The 19,880-nt window shown below is 31.3% G+C and overlaps 2 protein-coding genes and 1 long non-coding RNA gene across 4 annotated transcripts in view; 1 reads left to right on the top strand and 2 right to left on the bottom strand.

Moving 5' to 3' along the window:
- Nucleotides 1–1,075, top strand: part of LOC105109170 (gibberellin 20 oxidase 1-like) — a 1,993-nt gene extending 918 nt beyond the window's left edge. Inside the window, exons 3-4 of the mRNA XM_011003780.1 lie at nt 1–286; nt 462–1,075. Coding sequence (XP_011002082.1) covers nt 1–286; nt 462–725 — 550 coding nt within the window. The 3' untranslated portion in view covers nt 726–1,075. The remainder of the gene's footprint in view (nt 287–461) is intronic.
- Nucleotides 1,076–11,622: 10,547 nt separating this feature from the next.
- On the bottom strand, nt 11,623–15,838 carry LOC105109169 (polygalacturonate 4-alpha-galacturonosyltransferase-like). 2 transcript variants are annotated; one of them, XM_011003778.1, is made up of 11 exons: nt 15,718–15,838; nt 15,399–15,568; nt 15,152–15,186; nt 14,985–15,044; nt 14,718–14,852; nt 14,514–14,577; nt 14,384–14,430; nt 13,894–14,237; nt 13,409–13,766; nt 12,607–13,194; nt 11,623–12,253 (listed from the first exon to the last, which is right to left on the bottom strand). In XM_011003778.1, exons 2-11 carry the CDS (start codon nt 15,550–15,552, stop codon nt 11,978–11,980), a joined length of 2,061 nt encoding a protein of 686 aa, XP_011002080.1. In that variant the 5' UTR covers nt 15,553–15,568; nt 15,718–15,838; the 3' UTR covers nt 11,623–11,977. The 2 variants fall into 2 exon arrangements, with proteins under 2 accessions (XP_011002080.1, XP_011002081.1); XM_011003779.1 differs by having other exon boundaries at nt 13,894–14,228.
- A 3,270-nt stretch (nt 15,839–19,108) lies between these two features.
- Nucleotides 19,109–19,871, bottom strand: LOC105109168 (uncharacterized). The gene is made up of 3 exons (XR_839182.1): nt 19,770–19,871; nt 19,635–19,690; nt 19,109–19,534 (listed from the first exon to the last, which is right to left on the bottom strand). It is a non-coding gene; the product is annotated as an uncharacterized LOC105109168 (long non-coding RNA).
- Nucleotides 19,872–19,880: the final 9 nt, after the last annotated feature.

Here is a 19,880-nt window from a genome sequence, read left to right as displayed (position 1 = left end):
TCTTTCCCTTGGAATTATGGAGCTATTAGGAGTAAGTCTAGGAGTTGGAAGAGAATATTTTAGAGATTTCTTCGAAGGAAACGATTCAATAATGAGACTGAATTACTACCCTCCTTGCCAAAAGCCGGATTTAACTCTTGGCACTGGGCCTCATTGTGATCCCACATCCTTAACAATCCTCCATCAAGATCATGTCGGTGGCCTTCAAGTGTTCGTCGATGAAAAATGGCACTCCGTCAGTCCTGATCCGGAAGCATTCGTCGTCAACATCGGTGACACATTCACGGTAAGATCATCAAAAAACAACTAGGTTAGTCAAAACCCTTTCTACTTGTTTCCTCCTACGTCACATAAAGAGAGTCAATCTTACTCTTTCGAGGCTATCCCAAAACAGTACGTGTCTAATCAAAGAATTACTGTACGATTAATATGACAAACTAATAAACTTTGTGTTGTTTCAGGCTCTATCAAATGGCATTTTCAAGAGTTGCTTGCATAGAGCGGTGGTAAATAATGTAACAGTGAGGAAATCCCTTGCTTTCTTTCTCTGTCCAAAACTGGATAAGGTAGTGAAGCCACCAAATACCTTGATCGACTCTAAAAATCCGAGGGCATATCCGGACTTCACATGGCCAACTTTGTCAGAATTCACACAGAAATATTATAGGGCCGACATGAAAACCCTAGATGTCTTCACAACCTGGCTTCAACAAAAAAACAATTGAGAGGGTGCCAAAAATATATTTTTTTCCTGTTAATTAGGCCAAGGAAAGTGAGATTATAGGAGTGGACAATGCTAGGTGCAGCTGTGAAGGAGGGACTTGGTTCTTCATGGTGTGTATTTAGAAGAAAAAGGCAACAGAAGAACCAAAAAAAGAGGCCAGCACTGTAATTTGCTGCTAGTGTGTTAGTGTTGGCGAGAATATTCATATCAATGCATGTAAGGAGCAAATTGTAGGAATAAAGATTTGAAATGGGCTCCATGCATTTCTTCGTATTGTTATGCTATTTTCATTTTGTTAACGCGACATAGATTCTGTGTACTTGTGTGCTTGGCCACCTCCAAATTCTGGTAGCCTCGATTATCTTTCTATAAGGAACATAACAAGTTGGTTTCTTATGCTTTGTTTGTTCCTTCATTTGTTGCTCTCTCTTGTTTCATGCAACAGTTCTTATGCTTCCTTTCCTCTATTTGTTCATCTGATATAACTTAGGTTCTTATCTTTGTAGCCTTTTTCTTAATAAAATTTCAACTATTAACAAAAAGAAGAAGAAGAAGAAGAAGGAACATAACAATATTCAGTAATTAGATTCCCAGACGAAAATCTGCGCTGATAGTACAAAGTCTAAAGTACTGTATTTTTTTTTTTGGGTAAGCAGTGATCTAAAGTACTGTATTAATTGATGACAAGGTATATAGTACACAGCAATGTTCAAATTCGATGCTTTCAACCATAATCTTAGTGGTAATGGGGCTTGCATTCAATAAAAACCAATGCTCTGAAGGCCTATTTTCAGAACATTCAATCAAAAAATTAGGTTATATGTTTCTTTGAAAAAATGTTATGCGTTGACGTTCCATTTGCTAAATTTATTTTAATTTAGGGAAATAATTGGCTGCCAATGCACTCTTAATTATACAGTAACATACTAACATCCCAGTTCAGTTTTCCATCTCACAGCTGCTTCAAATTTTTGAAAAGATCGAAGTAGAGAAATAGGCAATGGTAGAGGGTTACTCTCAATAACACAGGTAATTCAAGACACATTAGATCTTCAATGCAACAGTAAAACTAGAAACTGATACGGCCATTATTAGTAGGATCCAAGGCATGCATTAACTACATTCAACCTCTTATCGTGAGTGCTTGGGTCATGGTTTTAAATCGTGGAATTTTTTCATCAAAAGGCCGACCGTTATTTAAAACAATGGCTTGGATATATTTGAGCTATCCCTCTGATCAACAATGATATTTAGGACTCAAATTGATAGTCATTCGACTGATAATTGTCTCTTTTAAACTTGAAATATTTCCTCATTTTAGATATTGAAGGTAAAACTATTGTGGCCATATATACCTTTAATTATTCACTTCTACAGTCTAGTTTTTTTTTTTGCCCTTTTAAAAAAAACAATGGTCTTAATATTGAGATTTTCAACATTGATTATCATGAAATAATTCAAAATAGGATATGTCAAGTCTTATGTCATTAACATGCAAATAATTATTACTAAAATAGAATACAAAATCGATTAAAGTTACAAAATCAACAATGATGTATTGATTCGTGTCAGTGTCAGAAAACCAAATTGCAGTAGAAACATTCCTAACAACAAAATGAGCAGAAGGCTACTAGGTACCGTTGCAAAACTATCATTCAACATTGTTTTTTTTATAAATAAAAAAATCTTTGTGATTTTATTTTATTTTATTTATATCGGATTATCTTAATCTCATGATATGAATCACAATTGTTAAGGGTTAACCTGCGTTAGCTCACTCCTTATTACCCGAGTTACATATCTATCATACTAACTTAGATTAACTTAGACTAATTGTTTTTTATACTTTACGATTCAATTTCATTATTTTATATTTAATTGGTTGAAGATTAAATTATATTATTTTTCTCCTTATGAAAAAAAAGTTTTTTTCTTGGATTATCATGATCATTTTTAATTTTTGAACTGTTTATTATCATTGTCTATTTTCTTATAATCTAATTACAATAAAACTAATTTATTTGACTCACTTGAATCTTTAATTTTGAGTAATTGATTTTTTTCTTTAAAAACTTACATGTGACATTTAAATATCATTTAAAAAAAATTGTCTCTTAACATAGCACATGTCGACATCTAGTGTGTATTTGGATTAAATGTAAAAAAAGTTTCTATGTGCTTTCATGATTTCTGAAATTTTTTTGCAATTTAACTTTCAATCTAAGAGGAACTTTAATGAGATTTGATATAGCCATTGGTTTGAATTGAAAATTGAAATTTCAGTTCAATAAGGAGAGGAGTGAAAGCTAATCTCATTATAAAGCTCAATTATTGACATATTAATTAATACCCGAAAACTAATAGTTTTTTACTACTATCGTTATGTGATGTAAATTAGCTGACGAATCATAGTGTAACTGATAGAACATATAAACTTTTCTCTTTTTGGCAAGATATGTTAAATGCTGTCTTTGTTCTTCTTCTTTTTTTAATGCGTACAACAAAAGAACCTTACAAACCCGACAAAAATTCTCATTATTCAAGTTTACTTTCATCCAAGGTTTCATTTAAATGAAGAAAGTTGGGTATAGCAAGTTAATTATCACATGCAAAATTGAGGGCTTGAAATTTGGGAGAAAAAAGTTGTTCTTAACTTATCGAAGTTGTCCTTTTGCCCTAAATATCATTCTAGCTTTATTCGTTTTTTGTCATTATTTAATCATAGAAGACTTAATAAGGAGGTCAGCTAAATTAACAGGGTTTGGGTGAAGTAAGCAACTGGTGGAACCTAGCCAGCTATTCTTCACTCCCTGGAATAATTGAGAGTTTCAAAGGCCAGTTCTGGGCTATAATTCGCTATTGATTTTCAACCTTAAGGATGCCAACTGTGAATTGAACTTTAAAAAATGAATCAAAACAAAACTAGTACTGGCACTACACTCAATAAGCTCGCAATCAATGTTTTCTAGTGCACAATATTGTAGTAGCACTAGAGCTGTACACCTAACATGTGTGTGTTAGTGTGTTTATATAGAAAGTTGGTTGGATTGCTCTCCAATATATATAATATATATAGCTTGTTTGAAAGTGACTTTAGTTTTATCCTCACTCAGTTTTGTCCTCTAGGGCTCTTAATTAGTATCCACTTGATCACGCCACCTTAGTATAAGCAAGTGGGAGCCTATCTTGCTTGTCATTAGTATAAGCAAGTGTTATGCTGGTGTCCATACTAGATGTGTTGCTGTTTTTTCTTTTTCTTTTTTGTCGTGATGGGCAGCTCTCCATGTTTTAAAATCTCACCTCACTCTTTTTGAAGGTTTGAATTTGAAATTAATCATAAAGTTGTCCTCTTCCTATTTGAAACAGACTTGGCTACTTGTTTCTGGTTTAAGTCATATGATGCGTGGAATCCAATAATTCAAACAACGAGAATCTGTCATATTTGAAGTGTATATATGGTTTAATTAATATTGATGTAAATCCTATCATGGTTCCTTTGTTGATTTACATGTAGAAACTAGATCATGTGAATTTTTAAAATTATTGGGAAAAAGAATGGTGGATGATACTTAGAATGAAAAGCCGAATAGGAATTATAGGATTACCTTGTAGATACATTTACTTGCATAGGATCATAATTCTGTGGAGTGCATTATATGTTTGTTATTGTATTCAACCTTACACATTCAAATATAAAAAAGGGTTGTTATCTATTGTGCAACCTCCTAATATATTCAGAAATCTTAGTTTCTATAATCTCTAACTTGCTATTAGAGCCCTACTGTAACAATAACTCTTATGGATCCAAATCCAACACAATTTACACAGTTTTCTATCATATTTGATGCATTTACTGTGGCTGCTATGCTAGTTCCTCCTCCTGGCTTCATTGCACCATCTATTATCCAATCTCTTAGTTATAGTTATGATGTACCCCTGCATCGTTAGTGATATCTGCAACTCCTGGTATGCCACGTCTTCCCTTAACAACATCAGCTACTCAAAATTTTATTGCTTCAATTAAAATCAACATATATTTTAGTGGTGTTTCTATGGTCTCTCTCTCTTTTTTTTTTTATTTATGTGGGGTGTCAGGGCCAGTTTACGCGCACCACGATTAATCCCCACGGTCCACTGAATACCCTGCAAACCTAGTAGGCATGTAAGGCACCGCGAGGGTGACAGGCATGCACGCTAGGGCTCGAACCCATGTGCTGTGGAAAGAGACAAGCCCTTTCCACCGCTAGGCCAAGCCCCTCGGTTCTGTGATCTCTCTCTTAAATACTCATTAGATTATCTCTTTAAAACTGATAAAAAACAATTATTTGTACTAGATAATACAAATGAAACCTTATTTTTTGAGTTAGGGAGTGTGTATGCTTATTGATGAATTTTATTCTTGCCCTACACCTTATTTTTTGAGTTAGGGAGTGTGTATGCTTATTGATGAATTTTATTCTTGCCCTACCTCGGTTCTGTGATCTCTCTCTTAAATACTCATTAGATTATCTCTTTAAAACTGATAAAAAACAATTATTTGTACTAGATAATACAAATGAAACCTTATTTTTTGAGTTAGGGAGTGTGTATGCTTATTGATGAATTTTATTCTTGCCTTACACCTTATTTTTTGAGTTAGGGAGTGTATATGTTTCCATTGATATATGATTGGGTTGATAGTATTGATAATAAAAATTTCACTAGTGGCTACATAGTGTATTTCAACAATACCTCTATTTTATGGAAATCATGGATATAATAAAGAGTGCCTCAATTATCAACTAAAGTAGAATATAAGGTTTTTGTTGATAATACTATTGAGATTTTATTGCTATGCTCTTTGCTTTCATATCTTTAGGTTTCTCCTGCTTTTATTGGAAACAACTCTTTATTGATAGTACTTTGATGTGATAATTTAGTTGTAACTTATTTATCTATTAATCTTATTTTTATTACTCATACTAAGCATGTTGGAGTTGACTATCATTTTTTGCATGATAGGATTGCTAAAAAGGATATTCAAGTTTGGTTCTTTTCATTGTATGATCAATTAGCATATATCTTTAGTAAGCTTTTTCCTTATGCTTCTCTTATCTATTTTTGATTTAAACTTCATGTGGACTTCTTACCTTCATCTTAAAAAGACATATTATAAAAAACCTAATAGGAATAAAATACTACCTTGTATATACATATACTTACCTTGTATAGAATCATAATCATGTGTTGTGTATTATATGCTTGTTATTGTATTCAACCTTACACGTGTAAATATAAGAGGTAAGTTGTTGTCTATTATACAACCTCCTAATATATTCATAAACCTAGTCTATTATACAACCTCCTAATTATACTAATAATTATACTAATAATAATTGTACTAATAAAATCTTGTCTTTTATAATCTCTAACTACAGTAATATACTTAAATGATGATGAAGGGATATTGTTTAAAGAAGTTGGTTATATTAAAGTAAGCTATTAAATAAAATATTAAGATATGATTTATATTATTTTTTAATATATATAAAAGTGAGAGCTCAAGTAGCAAATTAAAATCGAGTATATTATGAATGGTATTAATTACTGGAGTGACATTAACTTGTCACGTTTGAAAAGTCAATTGGTTGCAACATGTTCACCCCCAACATCCTCTACTTGTCCTATTATTAGAAAACAAAAATTCCCTTCCTCGTTGCTCAAAATTTGTAAAATATCCTCTGTTTTAAAAAAGAAGAAAATATCCTTAACAGTATTTTTTAAGAAATAAAAAAGAAAATCAAAGAAATTTTTCTCCCATCAATTGTTTGTTTTCTGGAAATATTTTCATAAAAAACACAAATGCAAAGATCTAGTATTCAAAATCTATGTTTCTCCCTTCATTTAGGTAATTGAGGAACATGTTCTCAATTAAGAGAGTTTAAAAAGTATATTGATTTCTTATATTTTCCATCGTTTTTTTTTTTTTAATTTCACTATTTCAAATGAAAAGGAAATGTTTTCAACTAACTTATCACGAGAAATGCAACATTTTTTATTCATTTTCTATATATAATAGTATACTATTATCAATGCAAAACATTGTTGTTGTTGTGTCTTTCTAATAAATTAACAATGAATTTCCAATTTCCCATCCTTCAGATGGAAAGGATGGGGAGGAGTTAAATCAAATCATAATCATAAACCCTTTTGAAAAGTTCATAATTAATTCAGAATATATATAGATGGATTTGTTGCCCGACAAAGAGAAGGGCCACAATGTATAAGTGCTAACCAATAATAGTCAAATCTTGGACAGCGTACATGTGCAGATCCCCTATTTTGGCTATACAGTGGTTTCCATAGATAAAAGCGTCTTCCACATTCGTTTCTGGCGATGACTCCCACCAAGGCCTGCTGAAACGCAAGTTATTAGCAGAGGATACTGATATGAGTTAGGTATTTTCAACCTCGCCTAATCAGATTGAATTGAGTTTTTAGGTAGTTTGGAAAGTGTAAAAATAAGAGATAAAAACACTATTCAATTTTACTTGGATCAGATACAAGTGTGGGACGTTGAAATCATATAATAATTAAGTTAAGAAATGTCAATCAAAACAAATATAGTCTATAGTTCAGAAAAATTAACATTGTTCAAATTAATAAAACATCTAGCAATTGCACACATGTGCTTCAGGGCCTACAACTTGTGGAGAAGAAAACGACGCTGTCCTCGAGAAGTCCAGTATTGGTAAAGAAAACAACAATCGATCAAATGAATCTACATAAGATCTTCCAATCAAACTTGAGGATCTTTCATGGCTGTTTTTTTTTTAGCGGCTTTCCGATCAAACTTGAGGATCTTTCATGGCTGTTTTTGTTTTAGCGGCTGACAATGTGTTTTTAAATTTTTTTCCTTTTAAAAGTACTTTTTATATATTTTTTTTTATTGTTTTGATTTGTTGATGTAAAAAATAGATTTTTAAAAATAAAAAAATATTTAATATTTTCATATAAAAAACACTTTAAAAAATAATTATTATTACAATATTAAACACTACATGCATCTAACATGTGTCTGAAAAGCAGACAAAGAAGGAGGTTTGCCGAACAGATACTGGCTAACAAGAAGATGGAGCACATGATTCTGCAAAACAAGGCCATGCTGTATCAACGTGACCCTATGTACATGGACTTTCTACGATACACGTTCAGACAAGAAGATTCTCAAGACAAACTTACTTGTTATATATTCACATAAATTTTATCCAAAAACATCAAACCCTCTTCACCCCACATTTCCGTGCATTGGGTAGCTTCTTAATTTGCTAATGGGAGAGATAATAATGGCCGGGGAGCAGAGAAAAGATGCCAACTTCGATATTGGATAATTGGAAGATGCAGGAGAAAAGGAATTACTTAGGTTTAATGGAATTGAATTAAAAAGGCTGTTTGTGCAAGATATAGAATCAGAATATTATGACAGTTAAACCTTCAGGTATCTGATGCCTTTGACATTAATTTATTTTTTAACTACTTGTTTTCACTATAATTAAGACATTAATTATTTTTGGGCTTCGGTCACAAGTTGATCTGTGATTCTTGATGCCTCTCGGTACAACACCGCACGTACTCAGCTTTTGAAACGATTCATGAAGAAGACCATGATTTCTCTTCCATGGCATATATGAAGTTACCATGATTTAATTTGGTAAAAGAAAAAATTAAATTACCTAAAACCTTTGCAACTATATATATATATATATTACACTTTACATACCAAGTTAAAGCCCAACTTGAAATAATAAAAAAATAAAATAAAATTGCTCCGATATGCCATGTGAAAAAACAATAGTGTTGTTCTTGCATCAAGACTTTTAGGTGCTTTGTTTGACTGCGTTATTCGTGTGAATAGTTCATAAGTTTTTTCAATTTTTGATCGTTAAACTTTAATTCTTTGCAATCTCATCCTTCTATGCTACAATAGCATGTTTAATTATTTGGGAGGAAACACGTCATATACCATAGCTTAACGCCTGTCACCCATTTAGAAGAAGTAAAAAATAAAGCACGGGCCTTTTATGGTTGGCCATATGCATGGGGCAGCGACGTCTTATCATTATTTTTTATTTTTTATTTTAAAATAATAATTAATACTCTCTTTTTTTAAAAAATTATTTAGTTTAATTTTTCTAAATAGAAATTAATGTTTGCAACTGTTTCTTAAATTTCATAATGCTTGGAAGAGATTATTATAATTTTTCTATATTTTTTTCCTTTTTTATTTTTATATAAACAAGTTGTATCTATATGATGCATCTATAAAAAAAAAGTGTTTCAAGAATAATTATCTCCAAAATAAAATAAATGAAAATATATAAAAGAAAAAGAAAAGTCAATAAAAAAAATATTTGTATGTGCATCTATTTTTTTTTTTCTTTTACTAGAAAGATTAGCATTTAATTGGGGTTAACAACTATTTTCTCATTTATCAGTTCATTTATTTTTATAATTTATTTTATTAAGTATAAACAATATCTTTTTGTTTCTCAATTAAAACAAAAACGCCATGAAACCTGGAAATGCATCCATAACTTAGGCGCTTCCTTCCTTTATTTTAGAAATTGATTTCAAATCTTACTTGCAGTCTAGCACAAGTACAGGACTAGTTTATTGTTTGAAAAAACATGCTAATTTTTTCTCCTTGGCCAAAAATTTACTTGCCTATTATGCTTTGCCACTTGTAATGTTAATATTATAAAATTAAGGATAATTATACTTTATTTCTTGTAGTTTAGTCATTCTTTCACTTTGTACTTATTCTTTCAAGAATTACAGTTTATATTCTTGATTAACCCAATTATTCAGATTGAATGAAACACCCAAATTACCTTCTTATATATTATATATGAAATTGGATCAAAGATTCAAGTTTATCTCTTAAAAATCCCTAGAAATTTTAACCTCGACTTATATTTAAAATTGTTTCTTTTCTTGTAAATAACCAAGCCTAATTTTTAGATTGTTAACCAAACCCTGTTATTTCTTACCTCTCCCTCTCTTTCCTTTTTCCCTTCATTGGTCTTTGTGCTTTCCTCTCTTCCTTTCTGTTTTCCCTTTTCCCTTCATTGGTCTTTTTGCTTTCCTCTCTTCCTTTCTGTAAATAACAAAACCCAATTATTCATTAATTATTTCAGCTACTATATATTTTGATATGTAATATAGTATGGAAACCAATACTCAAAAAGACGTCATTTAGATCTGAGCTCTCTTTGCGGGTAATATTGGGCCAGAGATATGGGTTTTATCTACAAAATAACACTTTGATGGCTAAATCAATGTAGTATTTAAAGAGTGTTTTGTTATATATAAGAAAAATGTAAAGAAAGTAACTACAAATACATAGTTGTGAATGAGAATATTCCACCTCTTCTTCTTCATTTTACCTTGTTTATATAGCTTACCCTCAAAAAATAAATATCAAAAACTAGTTTATTATGAATTATAGATGATTAAGAGAAGCATAACTCTTTATATATGCTTTACGTTGTAGCTAAATAGTTGTAGCTAAATAGTGTAGGTAAAGCATAAATGAGGTGTAGTTTATATATCATGACTTTCTTCTTGACATATAAAATAGGACATGAATAATAATAATAATAATAAATTAAAGAGAAAAAAAATAAAAAGAAGAAAAACACCGAGTTGTTCTATTAAAGTGAGTCTAGGAGGAGTTAAACCAAATTTAATACGAGCTCAATCAAGTTTAACTTAATCCAGCAAGTTTAAAAAAAATCAAACTTGATTTAAAATATATGAAATTATTATAAATATCATTATTTCAGGTGAGATCAACTAATTTATTTTAGCTGAAAATGAGTTAGAGACTGTGGCTAGAGTTTTTTTTTTTATATTTAATATAAAAGCTCTTTAATCATTAAATATAATATAATAACAATTTTGTTATTAATCTAATTTTTTTATTAACTTTTATTTGACCCATTAGAGTGAGGATATAAAATATTTAAAATTATAAAATCAAAAAATATTAATTAAAGTATAATTTTCCCTAAAAGAATTTAAAAAAAAAATATCTCCACCAGTTTCTTATTCCTCGTGACCTGGCTATTATACAAGGTGAGAACGATACATCGGCCTCAGCCTGGAGGCTGTACTTGCTTTTCAACCCATATCCAACCCTAACTAATTTAATATTACTCTTGTTATTTTTATTTTTATATAAAATAAAAGTTGCCATCCCATATCTAACCAAGAGCAGAGGGGAGGACAACAGCAGACCCAGCCCACTGCCATCCCTATTTGAGAAAGAGAAGAGCTTGGTATTGTCCCACTGCATTCTACCATATACCATTTTCATTTCACCTTCGTTCTTCTCCATCATTTCACGTTTCCTTCAAAAGACACGGAGATATTTCACATCCTCACGTTTGAGGAGAAGAACGAAAGTGAAATGAAAATTAAACAGAAGTTAAATATTCAAGAACTGGCCTAAAATACCCCTTCATCACCGAGTAAAACCTGGTTTTCTCAATACATACGCACGCCCGCCAGCCAGCCAGCCAATAACAATGTAATTTTGTTCTTAATACTCCTCGCATCTTTATCTTTCATCTCAACACCATCCATGATCAGGAAAATATCCACTCGAGCTACGAGAACCTTTTTCATACTTGACATTGAACTTTAAAAATCAAACCAATAGGAATCCACTAACCCTGAGTTTCAATCATGCCCTTGTGCCAGTAAGAAATGAGAAATCAGTCTAAGTCGATCTATGTCGCTGCAAGAAAGCATGTGAAGAAGAAACTGTATCACTTCAAAGCAATCAGGTTATACTCGACCAATTTGCTTCTTTCTCGAGCCATTTGGGCACAAATTAACAGTAAATTCAAGAGTTATTGAAAGGAAAACCCAACACAAAAATTAGCCATTGTTAACAGAATAAAGAAAATTCACATTTGTATGATGGTTACTACTCCTGTCCAAATTAAACAAAGCCACGAAGAAACACAGAACGAGAGACAGAGAATTAGTGCCCTGTGAAGGGTTCTCTTTACAGATCAAAAGCACATAGAGCTTTACAAATTTAATGAATTACTAGAAAAGAATAATCAATCAGGGATAGAAGAAGGAAATGCAGCACAGAAAATTCAACCACATTCCTCTTGAGCTATTTCAATTAACTGTTCCTTCAACTACAGAGATGGAGGGGGGTGAGAGAACCTGGCTGTACCTTCATGGCATTTTATAAGCTCACTCGCTTAGGTTGCAGCTTCGAAGGTATGGATGATCATACTTGATGTACTTGGTCCAATATGGTCGGTATTTAGTCATTGCTAACTCCAGCCAAGGCTTCATGTTACCGTTATAGTGGACAACAGCTGCACTTTCAATTTCTGACCTATCAATGCTTGGATTATAACCCAATCCAAGCACATGCCATGTCTTCTCAAGAGGATTTGTCAAATTATAAAATGTAATCAGCCCTGGAGGCAACGTCCCAAGTTTCCATAGCTCCCTATCTTCATTCTGAAATTCAAAAAAATCAAAAACGGAAATCAGAATACTATATCACACGGCAGTTACTTCTCAATTATCTAAAACAGAGCATGTTCACCTTTTAGTCCATTCAAACAGTAACTGTACCCACATGCCACTACTTCGATGATTACTACTTCGATGATTGAAGACGAAAAATAAAAACATCTTTTTTAACCACTTTTGGTTGAAAATATAATTACGTAAAGCAGTGCCAAAAATATGAAATGCAGGTTTTAAATAGACAAATTTCTCCACAACTAATTTTAAGAATGTTATGAACAAAAACATGTGTAGTTAGAGCACAACAAAGCATGAAAAAAACTAGGGTTTCAACAACTTACCATGTTTTGCCACTTGTGGTATATTCCTGTAATATCCTTCTTTTTCCACACCTTAAGATCAAAAATATTCATCCCATATGCCCACCCACAAGCGTTTGGATCAAAGTTTCTGGCAATATGAGGATTTGAAAAGTTAAGGTACTTGTCAAACCGGTGAAAACTTTCACCACAGGTTTCCACTGCACCATTCACTTTTCCATGTAGATCCACTGACCACAATTTAGTTAAATCCTTCTGCACAACAATGTCATCATCAAGAAACAGGATCTTATCCAACTTGGGATAGACTTCTGGGAGATAGAACCTCAAATGGTTAAGCATTGAAAGATACTTAGGGTTCCGATACTTCAGATTTGAAGAGCCAGATGAGAGAGAAGTTGGATGATTTGCTTTGAAGTAATACTCTTTCATTGCAGCAGATTCAAGCTGACGCAGAACTGGGCAGTAGGAGGAATTAAGCCACTTGAATTCATCTACATTTTCAACATGGATAGTAGCTTTTCCAGGAGGATTCAGTAGAAACCACATATTCATCGCTCCAAAGTTAAGTTTATCAGTAACAAGATGAAAGCCATGTTTGGAAGAATCCTGTAGGTGCAACCAAGAAGCATATTAGCGGAATAAGCAGCTTGCATCCAAATCTCAGAAATGAATAGAGTTTGAACTAAGAATTTCTTCGGGAAAAAAAGTTAGTAGAGGAATAAATTCATAAGAGGAAAAATAGCCGAGAATGATTTGATTGTTTTTCAATTTTGGGAAATGAACAGTGTCAATCTCACAAAATAAAAATTGTCTGCATCACCTTGGCATTCATGATGGTTGAGTTGACAACAACTGATGCAGCCAAGACATTGTCAGAGAAGAGCGCGTAATGGTAAAGATTTGGATTTTCCAAATTCTCACTTCTAGGAAACTTTCTCTTCTCAAGAGGAAGGAGATAGTAATCAATCGTTAAGCGCATAGACAAGCAATGGATTCCATTTGGAACTGTTTTGGCAGCCAACTGACTAAGGAATGTGCTCTGTTTTTTTAAGCTCCTAACTTGTTCATCTGCAGTTTGAAGCATTGCTCTCAGCTTTCCGGTGACTAACTTGCAGTCATACAATTGCTCTCTTGCTTTTGACAGGACTTGGCCCATAGCTTTTATCTTCTCAGGCGCACTAAACATAAATCAAGCATAAACACAATATCCTTTTTAAGAGACTGTCATAACCATCAACATAAAAGAAGAAAGAGCTGTAGATTATAAAGCACAATAAAGGACAGTGACAACCAATACTGTTCTACCTCGGATGTAGATCAGAATCAGCCGAAGAATCTCCTAGGACACGCTGACTCTCTTTGATCCGAGTCTGAAGTTCCTGTAGCAAGTTAAGCTTGCTTTTCATCTTTGCAATACTCAAATACACCCTTGCCATTATCATCTGATCGCGCATTAAGCGTACTGTTGAATCAGAGTTCTCACTATCCATTTCTTTCCTCCATATACTGTATTTGCCCAAAACGGCACCATCAACTAATTTTGAGCGTTCAATGATGGCACTTTCAAGCCTTGCAATCGCTTCATCATCTTGGCGCAATAACTCCGCAGCACGCTTTTCACGTCGTTTCTCCCTCAATTGCTGCATAAACTCTCAAGGGAAACAAAATTTACAGCTCAGAAACTAAACAATAATTTGATAACTCCAATATTTTCCTAGTTCAGGGCTATGGATCTTAAGGCAAGTGAGGAAAGGAACCATAGTAACCGGATAATGCATCCAAGAAAGATAATTACCCTACGAGCTAGTTTTGCAGGTGTGTCACCAGATTGAGAATCATCATCTGCAGGGGACAGACAGAAGAAGACCAGATTAGCACTTAAGCAAGAACCATATGAAAATATCTGGTTAGAGAATCGTATCTACCAGAAATGTTGTCATCTTTTCCCTTAGGTGCTTCCTGCTTGACCACTGTAGCTGTTTGGTTTGGCTTTGAAAAAGTAATGAAAATCCAAACTTACAAATAATCAGCAATCACAAGTTGACATAAGACTTGCAAAAAATGGTGCACACAACATAGTGTTTATCAAGAGATTCAACCAAAGCATGACAGTCATGAGTCATCCTCACCTCAGAAGCAGCATTATCCTTGACTGAAGTATCTACGCCAATAACTTTCCACGAGGCAGACAAATTGTTTTTTCTAAAAGAATCAAGACTCAAAGGTCCCAAATCAGCTGTGCTGGATCTGATAACATCAATGACCTAAAAAGAGATTGCTCTAATTAGCACATCATGTGATTGAAAAGTAAAACAAAAACCTATCAACCATCACATATATGTGGTGAATTAAAATACACGAAATTTCCAATTAAAATATGAGCAATCTGTACTTACCTCTTCTGAGAAAATCGATTTCACATGTTGCAAGGCCAGCCGTTCTCTCCAATTCAAATGCTACACCAAACCAACCACCAGCTTTTTTTTAGATTTACACAATGTGACACAAACAAACAGATCATCATATCTAAAAATAACGATAAAGATAGGAGAACAGTATCTACCTGCTTACCAGAACCAACTGCATTCAAATTTTGATCTGCATAGCAACATTAATGAATACAAAGCACCGAAGCCAAAGCTTAATTAATAAAGCACACTAGCTATTAACTCATTGCCACTAAAGTACCTAAAAAGTATTCATAACTGGAATTGGAATTGGAATTTTTATTTTTATTTTTATTAGCAATAAAACTAAAAATAATATTTCATAAAAAATTAAGAAATAAAATAAAGATCTGGTAAACTAACCAGTAGAAGAGCTTGTTTTATAGAGTCCTCGACCGACAAAGAACATCAACGGAGACAAAACGCAGAAGAATATCACGACTACAATCGGCAATCTAGATCCACCACGTCGGTTCTTGTTCAAGCCGGAAATTGAAAATCCCCGCTTCAACGCCATTGCCTCCTATCAAAACCTAAAAAAAGAAGAAAAAACACATAAAAAGGAAAGAGAAAGAGAAAGCGTGTCGTTAAAGGGAAATGCAGTGATTTGATACTATTATTATTATTCAGGAAAATGTGAAGTGAATTTTATTGTTTCTATTAAAAAGGAAATTATCAGTACATGAGGAAGAGCAGAGGGAGAGCTTTAGATTTCTTTCTGTTCGCTGGGTATCTAATCTAATTTTCGTTTCTTGACGCGGAGGAGGAGGCTCTGTAATTATTTTATTTTCTTCTTCTCTCCCCTCTTGTTGAGAAAGATTAAATAATAATAATAGTAGTAGTAAGAGTGCGTTGGGACTACGATGTCGTTTTTTCATCGGCATGCCGGATCTTCCTTCTTCTAACGCTGGGACCCAACACCGACGCTAACAGTACTGTTTTTTTGAAAAAAAATTAGAGTGCTCTTAAAATAATTTTTAATGTTTAATTTTATATAAATAATAAAAAAAATTATGATAGATCATATCCCATCTATCATAATTTTTTTACCTTTTCTTTTATTTTTATGCTTATTTAGAATAAATATTAGTAATTACTCTAGAAGTAATCTAGATTTTTTCTTATCCTTTATCTAATTGGTTATATTTTTTTTTAACACCAATGAGAAATGGTTGATCATTTAGCTTTGCTTTTAAGTATAAGCATGATGTTTTAAAAGCTCTAGATAAAGGGTTGGAGAAGGAGTTAGTTATGTAATATGAAAAATATTATCATTTTATTTATCTTCCATGAGATAAGTTTGTATTATTATTTATTTTAAAATGACATGTGTTTCTTATTTTTGGAGATTACCTAAATCTAAAATTTTTATTTTAAATTTATATTAAAGAGTGATTTTGGATTTAGGCATAAAAATAGTCTAATCCTCACTTTGATAAAAGACATATATTGGATTTGATATAAATATGTATTTGCCAATTCAAATATTTGATAAATTATTAATGATTGAAGTTGAGAGCACTTATCATCTAATTCTAGATACACACACAACCAACATACCACAGTGAATAGAAATACCAAAATAATATATTGTGAAACACAAATATACAACTACCAATTATATTATTCAATATTCAACATTCAATGAGATGGGCCAATAATTGATAGCCTAATCTTGGATTGAGTTCTAAAATAAAAGGCCATGAATATACTGTAATGGACAAAAATAATATATCAAGAAACACGAATGTATATATACTAATTTTATTATAAAATAGTCAATATTTAAAGATAAGAACCAATAACTATGAAATCCAATTCTAGATTAATTAAATATTAAAAGATAACATTGAAAAAAGAAATTTTAATTATACAAAAGAATTCAAAAAAATATCAATTAAAGTAATGAGGATCAAAATTGTAACAAAAAATAAATTTTATATTTGATTAAATGGTAAATTAAAAGGTAAATTCAATTTTGCAAAGGTATCAAAAATTAAAAGAATACAAATCAAAATTAATATAAAAATAAAAATAAATTTTTAATGAAAGGATGAAATTAAAAAAAAAATATTTTTTATAAAAGGTCTAAGAAAAAAATAATGAGTTTTTTTCTCACTTGTAATTAATAAAATATTTATGTGCTCTAACATTTTATTTTATTAAATTCAAAACCAAATAAAAAGAATCATAAGCTCAAAATATTTTTTTAAAAAAAATAATAGTTGAATAATTAAATTGTTGGGCAATGGGTTGGCCATAATCTCTCTATTTAGAGAGACGCACACACTTGTCGATTGCATGACGATAATTTTCTTATATCATCAAATCCCAAGCCCTTATTCCATTGAAGGAAAATCATATTTTCATAAAATAAAATACATATAATAGTACCAAAATTCTCTAATCAATCTTACACGAAAAGTAATGATTAATTCCAAGAGAAACCAAAAGTTAGAATAATAATAATAATTAAAAAAAAAAAAACAAATCGAGTGGTCGCAACTCTAAGCCCATGCACGCTTCTTTTTTTTTTTTTTACCATGTTGGAGTTAACCACTGCCATTCTAAACACATGAATGTCAATATATCAATTTTCATTGTCAGAAAAGGCATCCTCTCTCATCAATTATCTTCTCTCTCAAACGTAAATTAAATAAAACATCATTTAAATATAATCGCTACAAAAAAAAAAAACCAAAGATTTAAATATAAACACAAAATATAGCAACAAATAAAAAATCCCATTTAATGACTGTCCTTCCAAACAATCCAAAACTTCAAGAATGCCATTGAATGAATAATAATGATCGATAAAACCACATTTTGTTAATGGATAAAAAATGATTTTTGAAATAAACGCTGCTGCTGCAATAATTGTTTTCTTTAACTTAGACTCTTATTGTATGGGTTTAAAAAAATGTTTTTTTAAAAAATTATTTTTTATTTTTTTATTAATTTTAAATTAATATATTTTTAATATTTTTAAATTATTATGATATGTTGATATCAAAAATAATTTTTTAAAAATAAAAAAAATATTATTAATATATATTTTGACATTAAAAGTTATTTGAAAAACAACCGCAACCACACTTACAAACAAATTTTTGGATGTCCGTGAAAAATTCATTTTATTTTGAAAAGTATTTTTAAAATTGCTGAAAAATAAATTATATTTTGATATTTGACAATATCATAAAAAATAAATTATGAGAAAATAAATTATTTTCTAATGTTTAAATAAAAAATAAGATAAAAATCATTTTATAAACTTCATATAAAATAAGTTGAGAAATAACACATTTTTGAGTTACTATCTTGTTTTAAAAAGTACAGTTTTTATTTTTATAAAAACAATTTATTGTTTTAAGAACATTGATAATAAATTTGTTTTCCATGATATCCTGATTTTATAACACAATTTATATGATTTAAAATATATAATTATTGTATAATGTAACATATTTTATATTCAAATGTATTTTTTAGCATTAGTATCTAAATTAAAGTATTATAGGTAATAATATATCAAATTAATATACATGTGTATTAACATGTCCTAATATATTATTTCCTATATAAATATATTAGTAATTTTTTTTTAATAATATTATATTTTCAAAATTTTATTAATATATTATTGTTTTTATATATAAAAATAATAAATAGTTGTACCATTTTAGTTTTTAAATCTTTTATTAAAAATATTTTCCGCTTTTTTAAATTGAAAAACACTTTTCTCCATCTAAAAGTTATTATTTTCTTGATTTTCTTAAAACAGGAAACTTCAGCAACCAGTTTTTCATAATATAATCAAACATGAATGAGCTAGGAAAGTACTTTATAGAAAAACACTTACTAGCAAACAAGACCTTAAAAACAATCTACTTTTCAAAAATCATAAAATATCTTGAACTTCCAGATTATGCACGATGATAACGACTTACATTGAATATCATGCATAAATAGCTAGCCTTCACAGGCACCTGGATTTTAAAAGACTGCGTAACCGGACACCAGGCATCAGCTGCCCAATCGTTGGACAAATTTTTAGTCAAGAGCAAATATCATACAAATAATTCTCGGCATGTAAAGTAGAGCAAGCTCATTAACAACACATCATTTTCAATCTCTAAAGCATTTTTCTAGCTGGTAAGCCTGTAGGATTCTGGACAGGGTAGCCATTCTGAGGTGTAATTATTGACCTTCAAGCAGATCCAATCGTTTATGCCAAAATTAAATCCAGAACACAGTGGAATTAAAACCAGGGAAAAAAAGAAAATGAACTAAAACCTCATTCCTGGTAGATTCACAGATCTCTAAAGCCTAAACACTTGGAGTACCTCCGAACATGGCAGAATAAGATGTAGATGTGATGCAGAGCACAAATTCTGTCATTTATTCTTCAGATTACCCTACATACCATCTTGTCCAACCAAAAATGTTGAAGCTCTTTGCATACGATAATTATTACTCCACTGTCTATCCATCCCTTTCTGATAATACAAAATAAGAGGATCTCAGGTCCTGCTGCTCATCCCATGCACCTCAAGCCTACTGAAAAAAGAAAAAAAAAATAATGTGCAACCTAATTACCTCAATTTGACATAATAGAGCCTCTAAAAAATAGCCACATCCAAGTAATCCCCAATCTGCATAAGCGAAATACAAGTTAGTGACATTCAAATATGGTTATGGTACAGTTTGTGAGAGAAGGTCATCTTGGTTTACCTGGAAGCCAAGCTGAGCCAATGCTTTGTTGTCATCGAATTTCCCATTTCTATGAGAATTGGTCTTGCCCACCTTCATCAAGCAATGTAGAATTCACAATCAGATGAAAAT

Source organism: Populus euphratica, unplaced genomic scaffold (genome assembly GCF_000495115.2).
Source record: "Populus euphratica unplaced genomic scaffold, PopEup_1.0 scaffold341.1, whole genome shotgun sequence".
Lineage (NCBI taxonomy): Eukaryota > Viridiplantae > Streptophyta > Magnoliopsida > Malpighiales > Salicaceae > Populus > Populus euphratica.
Note: the sequence above shows the minus strand (reverse complement) of the source record. Positions and strands in the feature narration are given on the sequence as shown.

Coding starts and splice junctions, on each gene's coding strand:
- LOC105109169 (XM_011003778.1), bottom strand. CDS start 15,552: ATGGCGTTGAAGCGGGGATTTTCAATTTCCGGCTTGAACAAGAACCGA. Junction 14,578..14,717: donor AGGATAATGCTGCTTCTGAG/GTGAGGATGACT, acceptor ACTTTTTCAAAG/CCAAACCAAACAGCTACAGT. Junction 13,767..13,893: donor GATTCTGATCTACATCCGAG/GTAGAACAGTAT, acceptor ATTTATGTTTAG/TGCGCCTGAGAAGATAAAAG.